Source organism: Orycteropus afer, unplaced genomic scaffold (assembly GCF_000298275.1).
Source record: "Orycteropus afer afer isolate SDZICR_OR568_19922 unplaced genomic scaffold, OryAfe1.0 scaffold00119, whole genome shotgun sequence".
NCBI classification, from domain to species: Eukaryota; Metazoa; Chordata; class Mammalia; order Tubulidentata; family Orycteropodidae; genus Orycteropus; species Orycteropus afer.
The window spans coordinates 2,805,324-2,829,887 of NW_006921706.1; the positions used below are offsets into that span (position 1 = coordinate 2,805,324).

General features: G+C 36.8%; 1 protein-coding gene across 1 annotated transcript in view; it reads left to right on the forward strand.

Moving 5' to 3' along the window:
* Positions 1-24,564, forward strand: part of THSD7A (thrombospondin type 1 domain containing 7A) — a 639,499-nt gene that overhangs the window by 556,421 nt on the left and 58,514 nt on the right. Inside the window, exons 12-13 of the mRNA XM_042781429.1 lie at positions 9,875-10,069; positions 12,190-12,453. Of these exons, the coding sequence (XP_042637363.1) occupies positions 9,875-10,069; positions 12,190-12,453 (459 nt within the window). The remainder of the gene's footprint in view (positions 1-9,874; positions 10,070-12,189; positions 12,454-24,564) is intronic.

Consider the following 24,564-nt stretch of genomic DNA (forward strand, 5'->3'; position numbering starts at 1 on the left):
TTTTTTATAATGAAGATCATAAAATAAGTTTTACCCTGTTCTGTGTCTGTGATGGTTCCTGGATGCTCCATTTGTTGTGATGCAGTTAGTTAACCCTTCCCAGATCCCAAATAGGCATCCAGCTGACCTCAATCTGAGCTGTTCCACTGGGAGCTGATTATTATTTTCTCATTACAATACTAGGACTTTCACATGTATCATGAGCATCAGTGATATTGGGGATCACTGATAACTATTTAGAATCAATAAAAAGGAAAAATGCATTTCATTCCGTTCTGCCAGGGTCGTATTAACAAATTGTAATTAGAAAGCATAATTTGACAAACTTGTCAGTAAAAATCTCTTCTCCACAGAAAGACCAGGATCATTATATCTACCTAGTAGACAATGGGGCTCTCATGCATTATGTATAGGCTTGATCTTATTTCTAAGTACAATTAGGTCTCTTGGTAACTAACTCCCACTCACGTTAAGCTTTTTCTTTTCATTTCTCCCTGATTCTTTCTCACTACTGGCCTTTTTTTAAATAAAATAAAACTGTAGGAAAAATCACTCATCACTCAATCAGCTGAACATACTCTTCTCTAGGCTTCTCAGATACTACTGCAGTGGGATAAGCCATGTTAATATTGCTCAATTTAATAAATAAGGTTTCAGCACTCCTTGAACTCTTTATTACATATAATCCAACAGCTTTCACTGAACTACGGCATTGATCTTACTCTGTGTTTCCTGTAATAAGCTTCTTTGTGCACAATCTGGACCTGGTGATTTATTTTACTTTGAATATTCACACAAGATGACAACATGGCCTTACAAGCTGCAGGGTAGTCTGCAGACCCACAAAACTCTTTTTTTTTTTTTTTTAATAACCTGAATAAGAAGGAAATTTTATTCCTCTTCAAGAAAATGAAGATGAGCAACTGTATTCTGAATTCTTTTAGATTTACTTCAGATCTGAATCAGCAGTCTTCAATTTTCATATTCATGTATGCATAATACAGATATTCATGTCCTTCAAGCTCAAACTAATGGTATCTAATTATCTTCATCCCATGAACTTTTATTATTCTCCTCTTAGAAACATAGCTCAAAATGCAACTAATATAAAAAGCATTCTGGAATTGATTCTAGTTACTCTAGTTATTAATCTATTTTTATTTAAATTTGGGGAAAATTTCAAAGATTCACAAAAACAGAGATTAATACAGTGAGTGCTGATAATGTATTCATCACTCACTCAATATTTTTAACTTGTTTCCATTTTTGGTCATCTGCCTCTCCCAATATACTTGTGAAAAGATTATTGCAGAAATATTTTAAAGCAACTCTCAGATAAGATACATATATATCATCCATAAATAATGTTAGTCTATTTTGTAAACATAAGGAGTTCTGGTGGCACAATGGGTAAGACATTTGGCTGCTAATTAGAAGGTTGGTTGTTCAAACCTATCAGCTGTTCCATGGGAGGAAGATGAGGCAATCTACTTCTGTAAAAAGATTTACAGACTTGCACCATAGGGATGGGGCTCACTATGATATAGAAATTGTATTATTATCACACCAAGCAAATTTAACAATAATTATTTAACATCATCTAATATTCAGACCCACCACCAACCACTGCTCGGAAGGAAGGTTGGGCAATCTACTTCCGTAGTGATACTGCCTCGGAAACCCAAGGAGGGGTCACTATGAGTCAGATCCAACTCAGTCGGGGAGTGGGTTTGGTTTTGGTTAAAATTCAGACCATGTTTAATTTTTCCCCATTGTCTCAAAAATATTTATTCACAGTCTGTTTGCTCATTTGGTTGGTCTATTTCTCAAGTTTCTTTTAATCTAACAATAGCCCTAGCTCCCTTTATTTGTTGATGAAATTGGCTTTCTTATTTACCCTTACAGTATGTCCACAGTACTCATGGGCTAAGCTTGGCTAACTTTATTCTTGTGTAGCTCACATATCAGTCATAGACTTCCAACCTGCTGGGAGCATCCTGTCCCATGACACTTAAATAAAAATTGTTGTGCCCCATGTAAATAAAATAAAATCATAAAATAAATGGATATAAGCAACATAGAGTTAAATATGGAATTTTACTTTAAAATGTGTATTTTGATATTTGATGATCTCATTAAGAAATTTATTTAATACCATTTATGGTCAATTATGAAGAGCCTAAGCAGTACAGTGGTTAAGTGCTCAGCTGCTAACCGAAAGGCCGATGGTTGGAACCCATAAGCTACTCTATTGAGAAAGATGAAGTGTTTTTATGGACGTATGCTTCCATAAAAACTTAGGGCCCTTGGAAACCCTACAGGGCAGTTCATCTCTGTCCTATAGGGTCACTATGAGATGGAATGGTCTCAATGGCAATGAGTGAGGGTTTTTTTGGGTTATGGTGAATTATCCATAATGCAGTCTAAGTCCTTTGGAGCTCAGTTCTACCCTATAACATATAACAGTCAGAACTGACTAAATGTCAATGTACTTGGTCTGTTTTTTGCTAATAGGGCCTCAGCTCAAAGGAGAACTTGTATAATAATTATACACAAGATATGCTCCACCTGTACAGACAGACACAATTGTCTGTGTATATGTAGATTTTTGGTGTGCTAGGACCATGCTTAAATCTGATGCATGTGTTCAACAGTTAAGCCAACCTGTTTTTAGAGTCTTAAAAATGATTTTTAAGATTTATAAAGCTGAGAAACCAGATGGTTTCCTTTCCAAGCATTTATATTTTTCTCACCTTAATAGCAGGAAATTCATTTCAGATTGCATTCCTGTGTTTGAATTGTTGTGTTTCCTCTAGATCAGAATACAGACAAGTTGAGATGTATGATAAATTTTCAATATATTGTATGAAAGGCACTGTTGCTACTTGTTTGGATAACATTGAATGAGTAATTCATTCCAAAGTACACTGTCTGAAAGTTCAGATAAGAACAGTGGAGTGCTGAGTGGGTTTCTGTGAACAGATAAGGAAATGCTACACATTCTCTTCCCAACTAGTTGCAATACTTAAGATTTTACATACTGCAGGAATATGGGAAAAGGAGTTGCAGATTTGTATGAACAGTATAGATCTTAACAAAATAAATTGGTTTCTAGAATTGTGTTGGTAGTGATCTTCTTTTATTTGCTTTTATTGGTGTTACTTAATGGGATGATAGAGCAATTCTGAAATAAAAAGATTGGAGAACCTAAGGCAATTTAATTTGGTTTCTCAAAAGATTTATATTCAAGCCTCTGTTTCAGAGAACCAAACTGGATGAGTAGGTAAAATGAGTCTCATTTCCAAGAACTCAAAATTAGTTTCTCAATTTTTGTTATAAATAGTGTGGCCCTCTTCACAACTTGAGGTTCTAATATGGTTAAATCTCTCATTTTCAAAATTACTTGTTCCTGAGATTCCTAAACATCCTCATCAGTATAAAGTCTGTCTTCCTCTTTTTCAATTCTTCTTCTTGAGCCTTCTAGGGATAATTTTGTCCATGAAACTAGTGGAGTTTACTAAGTTTAAAATGTTTAAGGAGCCAATCCTGCTTCCAAATGGCAGGTGTGGTGAGAACTGTAAACATTGTATCTACCCATTAATATACTGTATTTTGGGGTTTGTCTTGCACCACTCCATATTGTTGCTCTTCCAAATTGCATGGATGCTCTTTTTCAAGATCCATGATGGCTTTCCCTTTAGCTCCAAGATTAGAACTCTCTTAGTTCATACCCAAATGCTCAGCCATTTTTCTAAAGCTTGGCCGTGTGCCAGTGTGACAAGACAGGAAAGAACTTTCGATCTTAGCTATAAGTCTTAGCCAGAATCTGCCTGTTCCTTGAATACTTGAACCACTGGGTCTCAAATTTGAATGTGCATATTAATCACCTGAGCAGCTTTAAAAAAATGCATATCCCACACACAGAGATCTCATTCTGGGATGGGGCCAAAATCTCAATATAAATAACATTTCAGATGTCTCTGATGCAGGTGGAAATAATTGACTCACTAGAACAGTGGCTCTCAATCCAGGCTCCAAATCTGAACCATAAGAGAACATTAGAAAGCTACCAGTGCCTGGGACCCTGTTGTTGTTGTGTGCTATGCAATGGATTCCAATTCATAGTAACCCTATAAGACACAGTAGAACTGCCCTATAGGGTTTTCTAGGCTATGATCTTTACTGGAGCAGATCACCAGGTCTTTTCTCCTGTGAAGCAGCTGGTGAATTTGAACTGCTGACCTTTTGGTTAGCAATCAAGTGCTTAACCATTGCACCACCAGGGCTCCTTCCAAAGACCCTGCCTTACAATAAGTGAACATAATATTTGGAGTCAGCAAGGGTATGGGTATTTTTCAAAAGCTGTCCAGGTTACTGTAATGTGCAGCCAGGGTGGAGAACCACTACCTTAGGCTATTATGATGAACACAGAAAACCAGTCAACTTCTCCATTTGGTGAGACTGTGTTTGGGGTGTTTGTTTTTTTCCTGTAATGTAGGCCATTCAACTAGGGTTTCCTATCTTTAAAATTCAGGTGTCCTTTAAAAAAAAAAATGCCCCTGTTAAAGTTGTGCATTCTAAGTGTAGAGACATCAGCAGCTAATGAATAGGTAAGTACTACCCTATATTTGGGGAGCTCTGGTGGCATAGTGCCTAAGGCATTTGACTGCTAACCAGAAGGCTGGCGGTTCAAACCTACCAGCCACTCCTCGGAAGGAAGATGGGCCAATCTATTTCTGTAGAGATACCACCTTGAAAACCCAAGGCGAGGTCCTATGAGTCAAATCAACCTGACAGTGGTGAGTTGGGTTTGGTTTTTTTTACCCTATAATTGCAGAATGAAGAAAGGCTTGAATCAGAAATATCTGAAATGTTTTATCTGGTGTGTACAGATATGCAGAGAAAGTCTTCACTGCTAAAATTGTTACATTTTTTACACACACCAAGACTGGGCAATCTACTTCTGTATAGATTTACCACCTCAGAAACCCAAAGGGGGTTGCTATGAGTCAGAATCAACTGGATGGCAGTGAGCTTGGTTTTGGTTATGCACCCCAGTGCATAGCCCCAGACTAAAACCAAAAGGCAAACCCCTCTATCAAGTCAATTCGGACTCATAGCTGCCCTTTGTTGTTGTTAGGTGCAAAAAAACAAACCAAACTCATACTGTCGAGTTGATTCTGACCCATAGAGACCCCCATTGGATTGCCAAGGCTATAAATCTTTACAGAAGCAGACTCTCTCATCTTTCTTCTATGGAGCAGCTGGTGGGTTTGAACCACTGACCTTTTGGTTAATAGCTAAGTGCCTTAACCACTACACCAGCAGGGCTCCTTGACCCTATAGACTGCCAGATGTTAAATCTTACTACATAGATCCAGAGAGTATTGTCTAACCCAGGGCCCTTTTAGGGTCAACACATCAGCTTCTTTCAACTTAGTTCCTGATGATGGAATCCTACTAGGGCAGAGATTAGCAGCAGCTTCAGCCTAGACCATAAACCTGAAAGGCCATGTAAGTCAGTCTGAATGAGGCCATTTAAACTAGCTCAATGAAAATTAAACTTTAGGACTAAGGTCTAAATGTTTCAACTGTTTCCTCATAAACTGAATGAATTATTTGTAAAACCATGTGAGAAAGGGGACAGAGAGAGAAAGGAGACTTTAAATATCACTTTTTTTTTTTTTTTTTACTTTAAGGCTGGCTACTGTAAAGCAATTTTACATCTGTGTTCAATAAGTGTTGTTGTTGTTGTTGTTATGTGCCATTGAGTCGGACCTGACTCATAGCGACCCCTCCTTGGGTTTCCGAGGCAGAATCACTACGGAAGTAGATTGCCCCATCTTCCTTCCGAGGAGTGGCTGGTGGGTTTGAACCTCCAGCCTTCTGGTTAGCAGTCAAGTGCCTTAGCCGCTATGCTACCAGAGCTCCCGTGTTCAATAAGTAGTGAACCTATTTTTTACCTAAAAATTTAGTAGAACAAATGTCTTTGGGGAAATGATATGTATGAATTAAAATTATTTGAACATACATTTTTAAGAAGTGCCAGTGTAACTTAGAATATGTATGTGATATGATAGGCAACGATTGATAACAGTTTCTGTTCTTGCTTTTTAGAAAATGTATGTGATATGATAGGCAACGATTGATAGCAGCTTCTGTTCTTGCTTTTTATTTCAAGTTTGAAGTGAAAATAGGTGACTTTGACACTGGCCCCTCTCCAATAAACTTCCAATGTAATAAAAATAATGTGCTTTCTATGTAAATGTAGTTTCAAGATAAGTTCCTTAAGGTCCTGTCTTAGTTATCTAGTGCTCCCATAACAGAAGTACCACAAGTGGGTGCTTTAATAATCAGAAACTTAATTTCCCACAGTTTAGGAGGCTAGAAGTCCAAATTCAGGGTGCGAGCTCTAAGAGAAGTCATTCTTTTTCTGCTGGCTCTGGAGAAAGGTCCTGGTCTAAAGTTTCTTCTCCTGGGCCAACCTTCATGTGCCTTGGCATCTCTCTTCCTCATCTCTGCTTACTACCTTATTTGTTTAATCTCTTTTATATCTCAAAGACAGTGACTCAAGATATCCCCTACACTAATCCTTTCTCATTAACATAGTAAAGACCACTCACATTGTTAGCTGCCATTGTCGAGTCATCTCCGACTCATAGCGATCTCATGTACAGCAGAACTAAACACTGCCCGGTTCTGTGCCAGCCCCATGATCTTTGCTCTACCTGAGCCCATCTTTGCAGCCACTTTCTCTATCCATTTCATTGAGGGCCTTCCCATTTTTTGTTGTCCCTCCACTTTACCAAGCATGATATCCTTCTTCAGGGAATGGTCCCTTCTTACAACATGACCAAAGTAGGTGACACAAAGTCTGGCCATTCTCACTTCCAAGGAGCATTCTGGCTCCACTTCTTCAAGGACAGATTTGTTAGTTCTTTTAGCAGTCCATGGTACTTTCAGTATTCTTCTCCAGCACCACAAATCAAAAGCATCAACTCTTCTTCTGTCTTCCTTTTTCGTTGTCCAGTTCTTACATGCATATGAGGTGACTGAAAATACCATGGCTTGTGTCAAGCGCACCTTAGTCTTCAAGGAAACATATGTGCTCTTCAGCACTTGAAAGACGTGTTTTGCAGCAGATTTGCTCAATGCTATATGACGTCTGATATCTTGACTGCTGCTTCCATGGATGTTGATTGTAGAACTAAGTAATATGAAGTCTTTGACAACTTCAATCTTTGCTCCATTTGTAATGATGTAGCTTATTAGTGTAGTTGTGAGGATTTTGGTTTTTTTTTTTTTACATTGAAGTGTAATCCATACTACAGACTGAAGTCATCAATATTCATCAGTAAGTGTTTCAAGTCATCCTCACTTTCAACGAGCAAAGTTGTGTCGTCTGCATAACGCAGGTTGTTAATGAGTCTTCCTAAAATCCCGATGCCACATTCCTCTTCATATAGTTCAGCTTCTCAGATTAGTTGTTCAGCATACAGATTGAATAAGTATGGTGAAAGGATACAACTGTGATGCACTCCCTTCTTGATTTTATACCATGCCGTGTCCCCTTGTTCTGTTCGAACAACAGCCTCCTGTCTATGTACAAGTTCCTCATGAGCACAATTAAGTGTCCTGGAATTCCCATTGTTCTCAATGTTATCCACAAATTGTTATGATCCACACTATCGAATGCCTTTGCATAGTCAATAAAACACCAGTACACATCTTCCTGGTATTCTTTGCTTTCAGCCAAGATCCATTTGACATCAGTATTGACATCCCTTGTTCCACATCCTCTTCTGAATCCAGCTTGCATTTCTGGAAGTTATCTGTCAATATACTGCTGCAACTGTTTTTGAATTATTTTCAGTAAGATTTTACTTGCATGCAATATTAATGATATTGTTCGATAATTTCCACATTCTGTGGAATCACCTTTCTTCAGAATGGGTATAAATATGGATCTTTTCCAGTCAGTTAGCCAGGTAATTGTCTTCCAAATCTCTTGGCATAGCTAAGTGAGTGCCTCTAGTGTGGCATCCATTGTTGAAACATCTCAATGGATATCCCGTCAATTCCTGGAGCCTTGTCATTCACCACTTCCCTCAGTGCAGCTTCGACTTCTTCCTTCAATACCATTGGTTCTTGTCATATGCCACCTCCTCAAATAGGTGAACATCAACCAACTCTTTTTGGTACAGTGACTCTGTGCATTCCTTCCATCTTCTTTTGATGTTTACTGCATCATTCAATATATTGCCCATAGAATCTTTCAGTATTGCAACTCAAGGCTTAAATTTCCTCCTCAGTTCTTTCAGATTGAGAAATGCCAAGCGTGTTCTTCCCTTTAGGCTTTCCAACTCCATGTCTTTGCACACTTCATTATAGTAATTGGCTTTGTCTCCTCAAGCTGCTCTTCTAAATCTTCTGTTTAGCTCTTTAATTTTGTCATTTCTTCCATTTGTTTTAGCTACTCTCCACTCAAGGGCAAGTTTCAGAGTGTCTTCTGACATACATTTTGGTCTTTTCTTCCTTTCCTATCTTTTTAATGACCTTTTTCTTTCTTCATGGATGATGTTCTTGATATCATCCCACAATTCTTCTGGCTTTTGGTCACTGGTGTTCAACGCATCAAATCTATTCTTTAAATGATCTCTAAACTAAGGAGGGATATAATCAAGGTCATATTTTGGCTCTCATGGACTTGTTTTAACTGTCTCCAACTTCAACTTGAATTTGCAAATGAGCAGTTGATGGTCTGTTCCACAATCAGCTCCTGGCCTTGTTTTGGCTGAAGATACTGAGCTTTTCCATCGCCTCTTGCCACAGATGTTGTCAGTCTGATTCCTGTGTACTCCATCTGCCAAAGTCCATGTGTGTAGCCACCATTTGTGGTATTGAAAAAGGTATTTACTATGTAAAAGTTGTTGGTCTTGCAAAATTCTATTGTGTGATCTCCAGCATTATTTCTATCTCCAAGGCCAAATTTTCCAACTACTGGTGATTCTTCTTTGTTTCCAACTTTTGCATAAGACCACCCATACCAAATGGGATTATAGCCATGGACATAGCTATTGCCATCCAGAGGATTGTGACTCACAGTGTACTATAGAACAGAGTAGAACTGCCTCATGGGACTTCCAAGGCCATAATCTTTACAGAAGCAGACTGCTGCATCTTTATGCCAAGGAGCAGGTGGTGGATTCCAACTTTAGCCAAGTGCTTAACCACTGCATCACCAGGAATCCCTACCACAGATTTAGAGGTTACAATTTACAACACATATTATTGGGAGACAAAATTCAATCCACAACACCTCCCCTCCCCATCTCAACCTTTCAACCAGTTTTCTGCCACTAAGATCTTCCTAGGTAAGAAATATAAAGTAGCCAGTGTTATAAAACCAGATATTAGAGGTGCCTGTCTCCTAGTTCCTACATGAATATCTTTTATTTGATATAAACTATTACCAGAACCCATGTGTGACTTATATGTCTCTTAAAAAATTCATTAATACATGTAGCTCACATTACATGAATTGAAATGGTTAATAACATCTAATAAAAACTGTTAAATGCTAAGTGGTTATTTGTGTGTGTGTAGTTTTCTGTGCACAAAAAGCAAAAACTCTACAGGATTAGTATAATGATTACTGCTGATTAAAAGAAAATTCCTGTCATGTAATATCAGTATGAGTTGGGATCAACTTGACAGCAATTTGTTGGTGTTTTGGTTTTTATCATATTTCTGCCACAAATAAAAAATTAAATGTGGATTCACTTGCCTAAGAAAATGCTAGAAAAAATTGTAAATTATAGCATAGTTACAGATCTTTGAATTCATTATAATCAGCTTTCTGTATTTCTTTTAGCCATTACTTGTCGCAAGCAAGATGGAGGACAGGCTGGCATACATGAATGCTTCCAGTATGCAGGCCCAGTGCCAGCCCTCACTCAGGCCTGCCAGATCCCCTGCCAAGATGACTGTCAGTTTACCAGCTGGTCCAAGTTTTCTTCGTGCAATGGAGACTGTGGTGCAGTTAGGACCAGAAAACGCACTATTGTTGGTAAGAATAATTGTGATAAAAAAGCTAACTCTTGTCAAGGTAGAAAATCACAGCAAAAATCAGACTAATGGAGTTCTGAAAGGGTATTTGAAAAATGCAAAGATTAGCCTACGGTTGCTATACTTATATCTAACATGTCCATATTCTCAGATACTCAGATATGTATTTTAATTTAAGTCAGCAGTTACAGAAGCATTATGTGTGCTTAGTAAAAATAAAAGCCTTGAGAATTGAACTCTCTGTATAATAAGTGGCAGATTCTTTTTTGATATAAATATGTACTTTCAGTGGATTGTTTAGAGACTGTGAAGTACTTAGAACAAAGTTTTTGGAGGAGAAAAAGAAAGATTGCCACTTCATTTTCTTAACTTTTTCTCACTTTCCTCTCCTAAAATGAGGAATATACCATTAACACTATCTGAAAACTGCATTTTCAAAAAGTAATCATAAGGAAAAATGCAGTGATATTGGTGAGCAAACAAGGGCCATCGTACAAAGCTCAAAAAACAAGCTCACTACCATTGAGTTGATTCTGACTCATAGCAGCCCCCATGGGGTTTCCAAGGCTGTAAATCTTCATGAAAGCAGGCTGCCCCCATCTTTCTTCCATGGAGTGCTGATGAACCCAAACCACTGACCCTCTGGTTAGCAGCCAATTATCTTAACCACTATACCACCAGAGTCCCTTTCATACCAAACTAGAGTCTGGTAAATTTGAAAAACATTGTCAGTGGCAGAAAGAATAAACAACTAAATATGTTGATGACAGACTATTCAACATTAAAAAGTGATAAAATGAATCACCTGTCATATGAAGACTATTGAATACTACATAAGGCAGTCAATGAAGGTAAAAAAAACAACTCACTGCCGTGGAGTCGATTCCAACTCATAGTGACCGCTCCTTGAGTTTCCAAGGTGGTATCTCTATGGAAGCAGATTGCCCAGTCTTCCTTCTGAGTAGTGGGTGTGGGTTTAAACCACCAGCCTTCTGGTTAGCAATCAGATACCTTAGGCACTACACCACCAGAGCTCCCCAATGAAGGTTAGAAATAAATATATGCAATTTATATGTAATGAATCATACATAGATAGTATGTAATATACATAACGTTGTTGTTGTTAAGTGCCTTTGAATCAGACCTGACTCATACAATATTATAAATATAAATGGTATGTGTAATATAGTTAAATAATTTGTTGTTGTTGTTGTATAATGCCGTTGAGTTGGATCTGACTCATAGTGACCCCTTCTTGGGTTTCTGAGGTGGTATCACTACAGAAGTAGATTGCCCAGTCTTCCTTCCAAGGAGTGGCTGGTGGGTTTGAACTGCCAGCCTTCTGGTTGGCAGTCAAATGCCTTAGGCACTATGCCACCAGATCTCCCAATTAAAATAATTAAACATATATTATTTTTCAAACTCATATATAAGTTAATATCAAGATATTTTTTTTTATTTTAAAGAAAATTTATTTAGACTATTTATATTCAAATAATTTCAAATATTTTTATTCTGGTATTATATAGCTTCATTTAGAACATTGCTAATATTTCCTACATTACTTACCAATATGGCAAAATGATTATACTTGAGAAATACTGAAAGATCCAAAATCATTGTCAGAAAAGTAAATCCAAAATCTAATTTTTCTAATCCTAATCCTATTTAACTCTGCTGTTACTTTTGGAGTTAACAAAACAGCTGTGTTGTCCAAAGCAGTGACATACTCTCTCTCTCTCTCTTTCTCTCTCTCATATTTTTGCACATGTTATAAGGACAAGGTTTATATACTTTTTCTGCAGTCAGTTAAATCACATGATCATTTTAGAGAATTTTAATCATTTTGAAGAGTATAAAATACACCTAAACACTTACTGCCTTACGCAAAATGGGCTACTTTAAAACCAGAAAATAAAAATTTCACTATGTGAAGCACACAATAGTAATAAGAGAATGTACAGAAAGACTATGGAGTGTGGAAATAGCATTTGTTATAGATTACTGCTGAATGTGGTTAAAAATAAAGAAAGGAAGCTTAGGACAGTAGAAAATTTGAGGATGTTTGAAATGAACCATGTTATTTTCCAATATAAATTACATGATGCTTTCTTTTCCCAGGAAAAAGCAAAAAGAAAGAAAAATGTAAAAATTCTCATCTGTACCCCCTGATTGAGACTCAGTATTGTCCTTGTGACAAATATAATGCACAGCCTGTGGGGAACTGGTCCGACTGTATTTTACCAGAAGGTAAAGTCGAAGTGTTACTGGGAATGAAAGTACAAGGAGATATCAAGGAATGTGGACAAGGATATCGTTACCAAGCAATGGCATGTTATGATCAAAATGGCAGGCTTGTGGAAACATCCAGATGTAACAGCCATGGTAATACAAATTTTCTTCTATGTTGCATATTTGCTGTCTTTAGGGGGAGGGTAAAGTGCAAATGTATAGAAGTGGAGAGGAAATGGAAGCTTACAGAAACAGTGTGTTCTAAACTGAACACTATGGAGAACCACACTGTACCTCATTTATATGTAAAAAAAGATATTGGGTGCCACTTGTCTCATTGTGCAGAGTTAGCAAATAAGTGAACTAAACATTTCCTATTTATTATCCATTGACTTGAGAATGGTGAAATAAATAATAATAAACTCACACATACAAAAAAAAAAAAAAGAAAAAAACCTCACTGCCATTTAGAGAGCTCTGGTAGCATAGTGGCTAAGACACTTGCTTGCTAACCAGATGGCTGGCAGTTCAAACCCACCAGCCACTCCTCGGAAAGAAGGTTGGGCAATCCTACTTCCGTAGTGCTACTGCCTCGGACACCCAAGGAGGGGTTGCTATGAGTCGGGTTTGACTCGACGGCACATAACAACAACAACAACAACAGCCATTGAGTTGATTTGACTCATAGCCTCCCCTTCTTGGGTTTCCGAGGCTGTATCTCTATGGAAATAGATTGCGCAATCTTCCTTCTGAGGAGTAATGGGTAATAATAATGATAATAATAATAATAATAATAATAATAATGGGTGGGTAATAATAATAACAGAAAAATGTATGTATTTATTCTTAGGAAACTGTGCCCACTCTCATTTTCTAAGCCAAAAGAGAAAACTAAAATGGAGTGATACTTTAGTTGCCAAAACTTTGTGAACAATGATTGGTCCTCTTTGACCAGAGTATGTACTAAACTCCAGTTTTATGTCTGAAAATGATCACCATTAAGCAATATTTCTTCTTCTTCCTTTCTTTTTTTTTTTTAATTTATTTTAATGCATCCATCTTCTTATAACAGAATGAAGTCAGTTTATAGTGGCTTAGGCTGCCTGAGGCATTTGACTGCTAACCAGAAGGCTGGTGGTTCAAGCCCACCAGCTGCTCCTCATAAGGAAGGTTGGGCAAACTACTTCCGTAGTGATACTGCCTCAGAAACCCAAGGAGGGGTTGTTATGAGTCGGATCTGACTCTTTGGCAGTGGGTTTGTTTTTTTTTTTCAGGCTGAATCACCTACTTCACATATTTATAAGCACTGGCCAATGTTCTCTCACGTTCTTGATGGTGATGATTTAAGAAAAATGAGCTAAATTGCTTCAAGGAGGGTGTGCAATGTGGCAGTTACTCTCCAGCCTTTCAGAAATAACTTCTGTTGGAGTAGATTTTCAGAAGCAGACCACCAGGCTTCTCTTCCAGGGAGCCTTTAGGTGGGTTCAAACCATCAACCTTTCAGGTAGTAGTCAAGCACTTAACCACTTTGATCATCTCCCATAAAGAAGGCATGAGTTAATATGGTCATATTATATTTATAAACCATCAAGGTATCATAGTGACACATTTATTTGAAACTTTTTAACCTCTACTTACAAAGAAGCTTCCAAAAACTTGTCCCAAATTCCTTTTAAAATTGAAATCATTTTAGGTAAATATATGTGCATTGCTAAGATCATTCCAGGCATTTACAATGGTAACTATAAACAGGAGAAAAGTTTAGTATTTATAATAGGTAGACTTTCAGAAATATCTGAGGGAAGAGTACCTGAGTATTTTAGTCTATAGATAAAAATAATGCAGATGCTACTAGACAGTGCAAGCCTCAGCCTGCATGACTATGAGACCAGAGGAACTAGATGGTGCCCAGCTACCCCTGTCAACCACCCAGAAACGGATTATTTTAGGAGATCCTGGATTGAGTGGGAGAAAAAACATGTGGAACAAAACTCAAAATAAAAAAAAAACCTCAGCTTACTGATTTGATAGAGACTGGTGAAACCTCCAAGACCATGACCCTGAGTTACCCTTCAGGCTTGGAATTAAATTGCTCCTGTGGCTTCCAGCCTAACAATAGACAGGTATTATAAGGTGAACATTTATAGCAGGTAGGTATACTCCTTAGAACAATCAACAATGAGAGATCAGAAGGGCAATATTTTTACAGAGAGATAGCTTAGAAGGCAGAAATGCTTAAGAAAGAAGAACACAGGGAAAAGGTAACCACGGGGAGGAAGTGGGAAGAGAGCTATTACATTATGGGGACTGCAATCAATGTCATGAAACAAAATGTGTATGAACTATTACATGGAAAATGAATTTGCTCTCTAAATTTTCACCCAAATTACAGTTAATATAAGTAAATAAACTTAAAAAATAATAATGCAGATGTTATAACTTAGATACTAAGAAAAATGTAAATGCCCTTCCTTTTTTGAGGTGATATAACTATAATTAGTCATTAAAATGTGAAACTGAACATCACATTAAAAATGTGTTTCTTCTGGAATTCAACATGAAAGTGCTCACATTTTAAATTTTTGTGCATATATAATTTGTTTTTAACATCACCTGTGATTTTCCAGAATGACTTTCATATATTCTCACTTTTACCCTGATCTGTTAATTAGATGCATGTGAGATTCAGTAAGTCACTTAACAGTCAATTTATTTTTAGAAAAAACTTTTAAGATATCCTGTAACTCTCACAAAAAAAGTTTGATTCCATTAAAAAGAAAATACAAAAAAAAAAGAAAGAAATTGGCCTAAAATCGATAGACTTCTTACCTTAGCATTGTCAGTTCACAGCATGAGGAAAGCACTACTATATTTTAGAGAAAAGCATATATGGAAAATGATGGGTCCATGACAACCCTGAACTTCATGGGGATTGTGAAATGATCTAAGACTCTTAACTAAGGAGACCCTTCCAGTTTAGTTCCTATTTCTGTCCTACACTCTTCCTGTCTCATTCAGTCTGATCTATGATGGGATGTTCCAACATATTTATTCAAGATAAAGTCTGGGGAAACTGAATCTCTATTGCCTGATTGCTTTAGAAATTGCTGCTTTCTTTAAATACGTCCTGCCAATTCTGATAGTGTTTGTGGAATGCAGTAATTTTGCTACTTTACCCTGGACATGCTATAGACTGTAGTCTCTAGGACAAGTGCATTCTCTTAGACAAATCAGTTTTCTTGCTAGATGGTGAAAATAGGGTTTTAAAGTGGCTTTGGAGAGAAAGACTCTCTTCCTGCTTTCAGTTTGAATATAAAATTGATCCTCACATGTTTTCATGCAAGGACACTAATTTCCTATTCACCGTGGCTTTAGGGTATTTCTATTTAATCATAGCTGTCCATCTGTGGGTCGAAGTGTTAGTTGTTGTACTGATAAAGCAGTTTGACTTTTGGCAGTTTAATTATATCACTCTACATTATGTCACTTGTGATCACCATTTTAAACAATTTCTTTAATTCAGGGCAGAATTCTATCATGTTTATACTTCCTTATAATGATCAAATCTGTGCTCAAAAGAGATATGAGCATACTCTGAAATTCAAATCTTAAAGACTATTTTGGGAGCCACAAAATGTTCCTCTGTTGTGATAGAAGCTATTGAAAAGAAGTCTTGCAAAAATGTTGATACATAAATACTTTTTTGGCACATATGTATCATAAAACATAGTACAAATTATGTATAATATTTATTTTGGTATGAATCTTTGATGGTGTCACTATAGCAACAGATTTTTTAAATCACTCAACTCGAAAGCCAAATTACACATTCCCTATGCACTGTTAGATTTCTTTGTGATTCTTGATTGATGGATTAACTAGAAATTCATGGAATTCCTAATGACCAAAGGTAGAAATTTTGGGGAAAAATCTGTATCATTTAACCTAGATATTTTACCTTAGAAGTAACCTAGCTTATGCAAAGAACAAGATTGCCTTTTAGACATTATGATACAATTGTATGTGGTTCTCCCCAGCCCCTTGCTAGCTATCCCATACCCCTTATCCTGCTCTATCTTTTGTATTTCTAAAGCATGTACCACCTTATAATATGGCATATAATTTACTTATTTGTTATATTTATTGTTTTGGTTTTATCTTCCTTACCTAAATGTAGTTTGATGAGGGTAGGAATCATGATCTGTTTCATTTGCTGATAAAACCCAAGCACCTAGAATAATAGGTATTTAATAAATATTTATAGAATGAATGAGTGAATAGCTTGAGAGAGTAATTTTTCCATATGAAAAACTGAGCCTCACTGAAGTTGTCGTTGACCCAAGATCAGGCTAAGACACTTCTTTTTTCAGAAGAGTGTCCTGCCTTATGTATCACATCTTGAAAAATGATTAAACAGATCTATAAGAACTAAAATCTTTGGAGTAAATAAGAAGTACTCATGCCACAAGCTTTCTGTATGATACCAAATATTTGTCTCCTTACCTCCTAAGTGGGAAAAGAAAAAATAATAATATATCCATTCCACTGAGTTAGAGCAGTAATATTGATATTGATAAGCCTCTTTTATTGACATTTAAAGTCTACTGTTCAGAATTGCCAGATTTGTGCAATACTAGATACAGATAACAGTTTAACCTTGGCCTTTGGATTAACAATTCACATTTTCCCAAACTCTATTTACACCTTTAATCAGGAGTTTGGAATATTTATTTAATTTTCTTTATTTCCATTTACCATTCCTTAAAAAAATAAATAAATAACACAATCTCTGATAATCTGAGGGTGAACTGGATAAAGTGCAAAAAATCCCTGTGAGGCTCCAGTCTTGACCTCTATGAGCTACATAATTTCTTCCAGACACTTCTCTTCAATCTTTATCCTTAGCAAATTTGTCTTTGCTGTTTCTTATAGGCAGTTTATGTCATGATACACTCTCAATAAATATTCTAAAATTAAGCTCAATTGTACTTGCAAAGTTTTCTTATCTGTTAATATCAGTAAACAGAAAGATATGTCTAATGTGATTGTTCTGAGACCATATTGTTTAATATTCACAGCCCTCCTAAATCCTAAAATTAAAATATTGCTTCTGATGCCTGTCAAATATTTCCCAATATACAGATCATGAAGAAATTCAAGAATCAGCTATTATACTAATTTACCTGTCACAAAATGTTTTCTTGAATGGCCAGATAGCAAATATTTTAGGATTTGAAAGACAAATAATCTATGTTGCAGCTATTCAACTCTGCAGATGTAGGATTAAAGCTTCTGTAGACAATATGTGAATGAATGGGCATGGCTGTGTTCCAATAAAACTTTATTTATAAAAAATATACCTGAACCATCACTTTTCAATGGGTATCTAAACCCGTACTACACAAAATATGACCTACAGACCAAGCATTGTCATCAAGAGGAACTCGTTAGAAATGCAGAAATTCAGTTCCCTTTGCAGACCTACTGAGTTACAGTCTTCATTTCCATAAGATCCCTAGAGAGTTATATTGCGCACTGACATTTTGAGGATTACTGTCCTGGACCATACAAACACTTACAGGGCACCTGAGACATGAGTTTGAGCCTGAGTAGAGAAAGCCTGTGGAAATTACCACCTTGTGAACCATGTGATGATGCTACTGTAGGAAAAAATCAACACCTCCCATAAGACAGTTCACCTGATTACCAGAAGTGGGGATGAGGACCTTTAGAAACTTCTAAGATTTATAAGGATTGATTTTCATGAAAGAAAATCTATTTAGATGTGATTTTGAATAAAGAATGAGTTTATAGGGCCTTCTGTGAAAATGATATTGACAGTTTCATGATTCAGATAGCTGTAATACTTTTGTAGGTCACATTGTTGTTGTTTTGTGCCATCGAGTCAGACCCGACTCAAAATGACTCCTCCTTGGGTTTCCGAGGCAGCATCATTATGGAAGTAGATTGCCCAACCTTCCTTCCGAGGAGTGGCTGGTGGGTTTGTGCCACCAGCCTTCTGGTTAGCAGTCAAGTGCCTTAGGCACTATGCTACCAGAGCTCCTGTAGGTCACATTAAACCCTGTTAATTATTTTAGTTCATCTTGTTACTGTAGTCACCACTGAGTAATGCAGAATAGTTTATTTTATGCCTTGTTAGTGTAAGATTAATTTCTCCTTAATATTAATTGTAAAAGATAGAGTGATTAGTATCGGTTCTTCAATGCTTTCTCTCTTTGCCTACTATATTTATGAATGGATTATAGAGAACCTTCTGGACATTAATGAATGGCTTTAGCAATTACTTTTGAAAGTGTTTGTGGGATTCCAAGTGTGTCCATTAAAGTCTGATATTTTGAGAAAGCCTTTCCTGGCACCAAAAGTGCTTATATTTCATAAGGTTTGCCTCACAGTTTTGCACTGGAGCAGTAATTACTAAAATGCAAAGAAGGTTCTATAAATTTTGCAGCTAAAAAGTCATTTAATAAAATATTTTCATATTATAAGTATAGCTTACCCTTAATGTGAGAACATTTAGCATTATTACCTACTAGCATAAGCAGTCTACATCAGCTTTCCACAATTGTAATACAAATGACTGCAGAGCAGACAACGTGTTTAAATGACCATCTCTGGCTGCTACAAGTAACTGCAAATGTCAAATGCTGCCTTATATGTCAGAGGCACTAGTACACATGCCACAAGTGTGGCACTGCTTCCTATTAAAACTTACAGAAACAGAAAAGAACCATCACCAAATGTTGGAATAGGAATATATCCCGTATATGTGGTACAAGTGCCCAATATAATACCCAATTTATAAATAGATTCTAGTTTAAGAGCAGGTGCATTTAGGACATTGTGTGCAACTCAGAATGCACTGATTGAAATATCTGTGTATACAGCAGAGTAGATTCTGAGGATAAACCACATGACCACTCAACCATAATGCAATTGAAATGTATTACTTTTTGTAATGGAATTTTATAGGAGATTATATAGGTTTAACCAATATTAGAAATTAATTGGAAACAAAATTGAGTGAGAAATTGTTCTCTATTGTACTTATTGCTCACATTTGAAGAAGAACATGTTTAATTAAAATGAGCAGAAGAGGAAGTAGTCTCATAAACAAGCTGAAATAGAGCCCTAAATTCCCTGAAAGGCTTTTACAGTTGATCAAATTTATTTAATGTCTAATTCATTTCAAAATTTAAGTCTCTCCTTTGATAGCACAGGTATGGCTAGTATTTTACAGTTATTCACAATCGGAATGCTTTCTTTTAAAATGGAAAAGACTGGCAGAGGATGAGGGAAAGATTTTTCTTGGGGTAATTGGCTACAATTTTAAAGAGCCAGAGAAAGAAGAAAAAGAACTATGAAGAATATTTTAGTACCCAAAGAAAGCAATTGCCTACGGTCAAATTTAAATAAGGTGTGGATACCAGAATTGTTCCCACAGAGGCTCCCTGGGGGGGAGCATAGTGAAAGGTGATGGAGGAGAAACTTTAGTTCAAATGTTCTGCAGCTGCCATTCATGTCACATGTGATGGAAAAGCATCTGCCATTATGGTTTAGTTCTATGGACACCAAATCCCTGACACCTCAACTCATCCACTACTTAATAACATGGTTTTCAAACTGGGCTCCATGGAGACCCTCGGGCCAAGCTGTCAAACATAGCCTCCAATATATCTGCTTTACTATTAGACTTTTTCAAGCCTTAGGAAGAAGTGCTCCATGGTAAAATAATTTTAACAGCAAAAAAACACAATTTATTATTTGCAACTGTAAACAATTAAACAGAAGGAAGGTTGGGCAATCTACTTCCATAGAGATACAGCCTCGGGAACCCAAGAAGGGTTTGCTAGGAGTGGCAATCGACTCCACGGCAGTTTGGTTTGGTTTGGAAACGATTAAAAAGAAAAGAAAGAAATGTGAACTTGTCTCTACCAACAGTTTCTGCCATTATATTTTACTCCTTATTCTTTCAATTGGCCTCTGATCCCCTCCTGTCCTCTAACGTCATAGAATACATTAGAGCTTAGATTTGGAAGCACTTGGTTTGTGGAAGGCTGAGGTCTACATGGGAGCCCTAACTTTATTTTGAGTCTTGCCAGTAAGTTCAGACACCATTTGAGTTCTTTATGTTGCTAACCAGAAGTCTGGCGTTCAAACCCACTGGCCACTCCTTGGAAGGAAGGTTGAGCAATCTACTTCCATAGTGATACTGCCTTGGAAACCCAAGGAAGGGTCACTATGAGTCAGGTCTGACTCTACCGGCACATAACAACAACAACAACATGGTGCTTCCCCAGTGCTTACTGACTATTAAACCAGAGATGGGGCTATGCAGACTTGTCCAGGGCAAGCCCAGGAGGAGCTGTTTGCTCTCAGGCTTATACAAAGAACTTGAGAACTTGCCTGGGTGTGTCTTTAATGATTTACCAAAAAATAAATTTATCTAATTTGGGAGCTCTGGTGGCATAGTGCCTGAGGCATTTGACTGCTAACCAGAAGGCTGGTGGTTCAAACCCACAAGCCACTCCTCAGAAGAAAGATTGGACAATCAGCTTCAGTAGTGGTAAACTCAAAACTCACTGCTGTGGAGTCGGATCTAACTCATAGAGACCGCTCCTTGGATTTCTGATGGGTTTCTGAGGCAGTATCACTACGGAAGTAGATTGCCCAGCCGTCCTTCTAAGCAGTGGCTAGAGAGTTTGAACCTCCAGCCCTGGTTAGCAGTCAAATGCCTTAGGCACTATGCCACCAGAACTGCTCTGTAGTGATACAGCCTCAGAAACCCAAGGAGGGATCACTATGAGTCAGATCCAACTCCACAGCAGTGAAGTTTATTTTGTTTTGTTTTGTTATCTACTTTAAGTTAAAAGTTGGTATCCTGGTGAATCATGGTCACCATGATCATGAGTCATACCATGACAACCAGGTGGAAACCCCAAAACCGATCTGTAATCTTTTTAAACCTGCAGTTATGTATATATCCCAATCAGAGTCCTTCCCCCAGCCTCAGCTTCCTTAGCCCTGCCTGCAACAGTGATGAATTGACCTGCCACCAATTATGATCTTAGGATGATTTCCTTTGTTCCTATTGTGTAACAAACTCCGTGGCTGTGGGTTGTCAGGTTCCCTTTGCCTCTGCACCGTGCACATGTTACTGTGTGATAGGTTCTCTCATCTGGATGATTATGTTTGTCCTTATTAAAGCTTAGTGAAAGGGTCTTTATAGAATATGTATGAATCTGGAGTTCTTTTATCCCTAACACAAGAGAAGGGATAACACTAATTTCTACTAAATAATTTTGGAGTGATAATTTAGCAGATACTGATGGTAGTTTTATTGATATAATAGATTTGTTCATTACTTATGTTATTACAAGATTTCACAATTCATGAAGTTACAAAATGACCAATGTGAAACCAAATAGAGATTTATATTATATTAGTAAAATCCTGCAAATATAAAACATAGTTTTAAAGATCTATTTGGCATAAGTGGAGTACACAGGCAATCCGCGGGGTTATGAACACCCATTTTACAGATAAATCATACTTGCCCTTTGATGTTATGTAAATTTGCCCTCACTTGGAACTTCCAGTGTTTATGCCATTTCTTCATGGTTGCATTGAAGACCCACTCCACACGTCCATGAGATTTTAGTTATACTGCATATAAAAGACAACTGATTCCTTTTATGGTCTTTGTAAGTAGCCATTAAAAAAAAATCAGGAAGTCTTTGCCCTTAGTAGTTTCCCCTCTCTTTGTTTAATTAGTTTCTGTATCTTATTCATAAGTTTAACCTAAACTGTAAAACATAAAATTATTTAAAAAGAAAAAATGTTTTTAAAATTTGTGAGGTTTCCATGAGACCAGAAGAACTAAATGGTGTCTGGCTACCACTGTGAACCACTCAGAGGGGGATCGGTGTAGGATATCCTGAATAGAGTGGGAGAACAATATGGAACAAAATTCAAAATCATTTGGGAAAAAAAAAGACCAGGTTTGGTGGTCTGATAGAGCCTGGTAACACCCCTGAGACTATGGCCCTTCACTGCCCTTCAGGTCTGGAATTGAACTGACTCCTGTGGCTTCCAGCCAAACCAAAGACCAGCATCAGGGCTGAACATTTACATCAGGTAGATATTCTTCTTGGAGAGATCAATCATGGGACAGACAACAGAAGGACAGTGTATGCACAGGGAGACAGCTGGAGGGCAAGAGCACCCAGGAAGGAAGGACACAGGGAAGAGGTAACATGGGGAGGAGTGGGAAGAGAGCTGTTACACTGAGAGAAACTGCAATCAATGTCATGAAGCAAAATGCATGGAAAATGAATTTGCTCTGTCAACTTTCACCCAAATCACAATAAAAATTTTTTTAAAAAAATTATGAGGTTTTTTTGTTGTTGTTCATTTTCATCCATATCTGGAAATGAACATTACCAAAAAAAAATTTTCAATATGGTTTAAAATCCTGTATGGTTCAAAGCATGAATTTATTTATAAAAATTCGTTGTCATGGAGTTGATTCCAACTCATGGCAAATCCCCATGTGTAGAACAATGTTTCATAAGATTTTCAATGGCTGATTTTTCAGAAAAAGAATGCTAGGCCTTTCTTTCGAGGTGTCGTTGTGTGAAGTCAAACTTCCAACCATTCAGTTAGTAGTCAAGCACATGAAATCAAATTATAAGGCATTTTGCTAACTAGAAGTTCCTTGGGTCAAACCCATCAGCTGCTCCAAGGGGGGCAGATGAGACAATCTACTTTTGTAAAGATTTACAGTTTTGGAAACCCAATGGGGTTTGCTGTGAGTCAGAATTGACTTGATAACAATGGCTTTGGCTATAACGATTATAATTTTAACTAATGTGGATAATTTAATTCTCAATGATTCATAAGATATAGAAAAAAGTCAACAAGTATGGAAATGCAGTGTCCAAGTCATTTGCCTAAAACCAAAACCAAACTCTCTGCCGTCAAATCAATTCAACTCATAGCAACCTCTCCCTGGGTTTCCGAGGTGGTATCTCTATGGAAATAGTGATTCACAAATCTTAGTAGCAAAACAATGAAAGTATATGCCAAAGAGACCTATTTAACCTCGTTTAGTGCAACAGTTTTCCAACTTAATTGACCATAGAACTCTTTTTTAAAAATTATCCTGAAGATTTATTAGCATCCAACAACCTAGTGTTTAAAGACTATCCTTTGGAAATATCTCTATTGAAGTATGATTTTCAGTGATTAAAAAAAAAATTATTCCCTACCTTGAATCAAGTTCAAAATAAATTATGTTTCAAAGTAAAATTACTTCCCATTATTTCACCTTCACAATCTGAGCACTCTGTCAAGTACATGTTTGTATTACTTATGAAGCCCATTGCCAGAATGAGTTTTTTAGAATCTACCTCTTATTTTTAACAGTGTGTTAGTTAAAATTGTAAATATTAAATTTGAGGAGAAAGTCAATTTTGTTATAAATTGTAGCCATTCATACTGAGTTGAAATTTTCTGAGAAAATCTATGAGTACTTAGCAATTATTAAGAGAGATCCTGTGAAATTACAACAACAAATAAGTATAAATAAAATTAAAACAGCATCTTACTGTAGTTTTGTACATTTACCTGGATACCTTGCTATGACAATTAAATGCCCAATGCTGATTTATAACTTCCACACATTGATTTATGAATTTGAATAAAACATTGTAATATAGGAGTTTATTGGCTTCCCAAGGTTGTCAAATTACCTTCTTAGTATATAATTGCTCAAGACTATCCCTTGAGAATTTGGGGAAAAAAATGATTTTTTTTTCATTTTTCTCAAACGCATAAGGACCATCACAGAGAAAAGTCAAGCTAGATTTTCTCATACATGGTCTTCAGCCATGTACATATAATACACACTTCAGTAGGAGAGCTTTTTGAGGTCAATTTTGAGATTAATCCAGATGGTTCAGATAGAGTGCCAGAGTTGTTCACCTTTACAACTGTAAATCAGAATTTGCCATATGTTTTTAAGATGAATGGTTTAATCCATCAGCAGTGCACCTTTCAAAAACGTACTTTGGTAACTGTGAAGTTCTTGGAAGCTACTTTATCTGTACATTCATAACTCATAATGAATGAAGTGATTGGCTCTTTCTCAAAGTCAGTATGTCCACTGCTTGCCACTTGTACCTTGCTGGTGGTTTATATTCATTCCAACATGAAAGCAGCAGTCATAGCAGATACCAAAAAAAA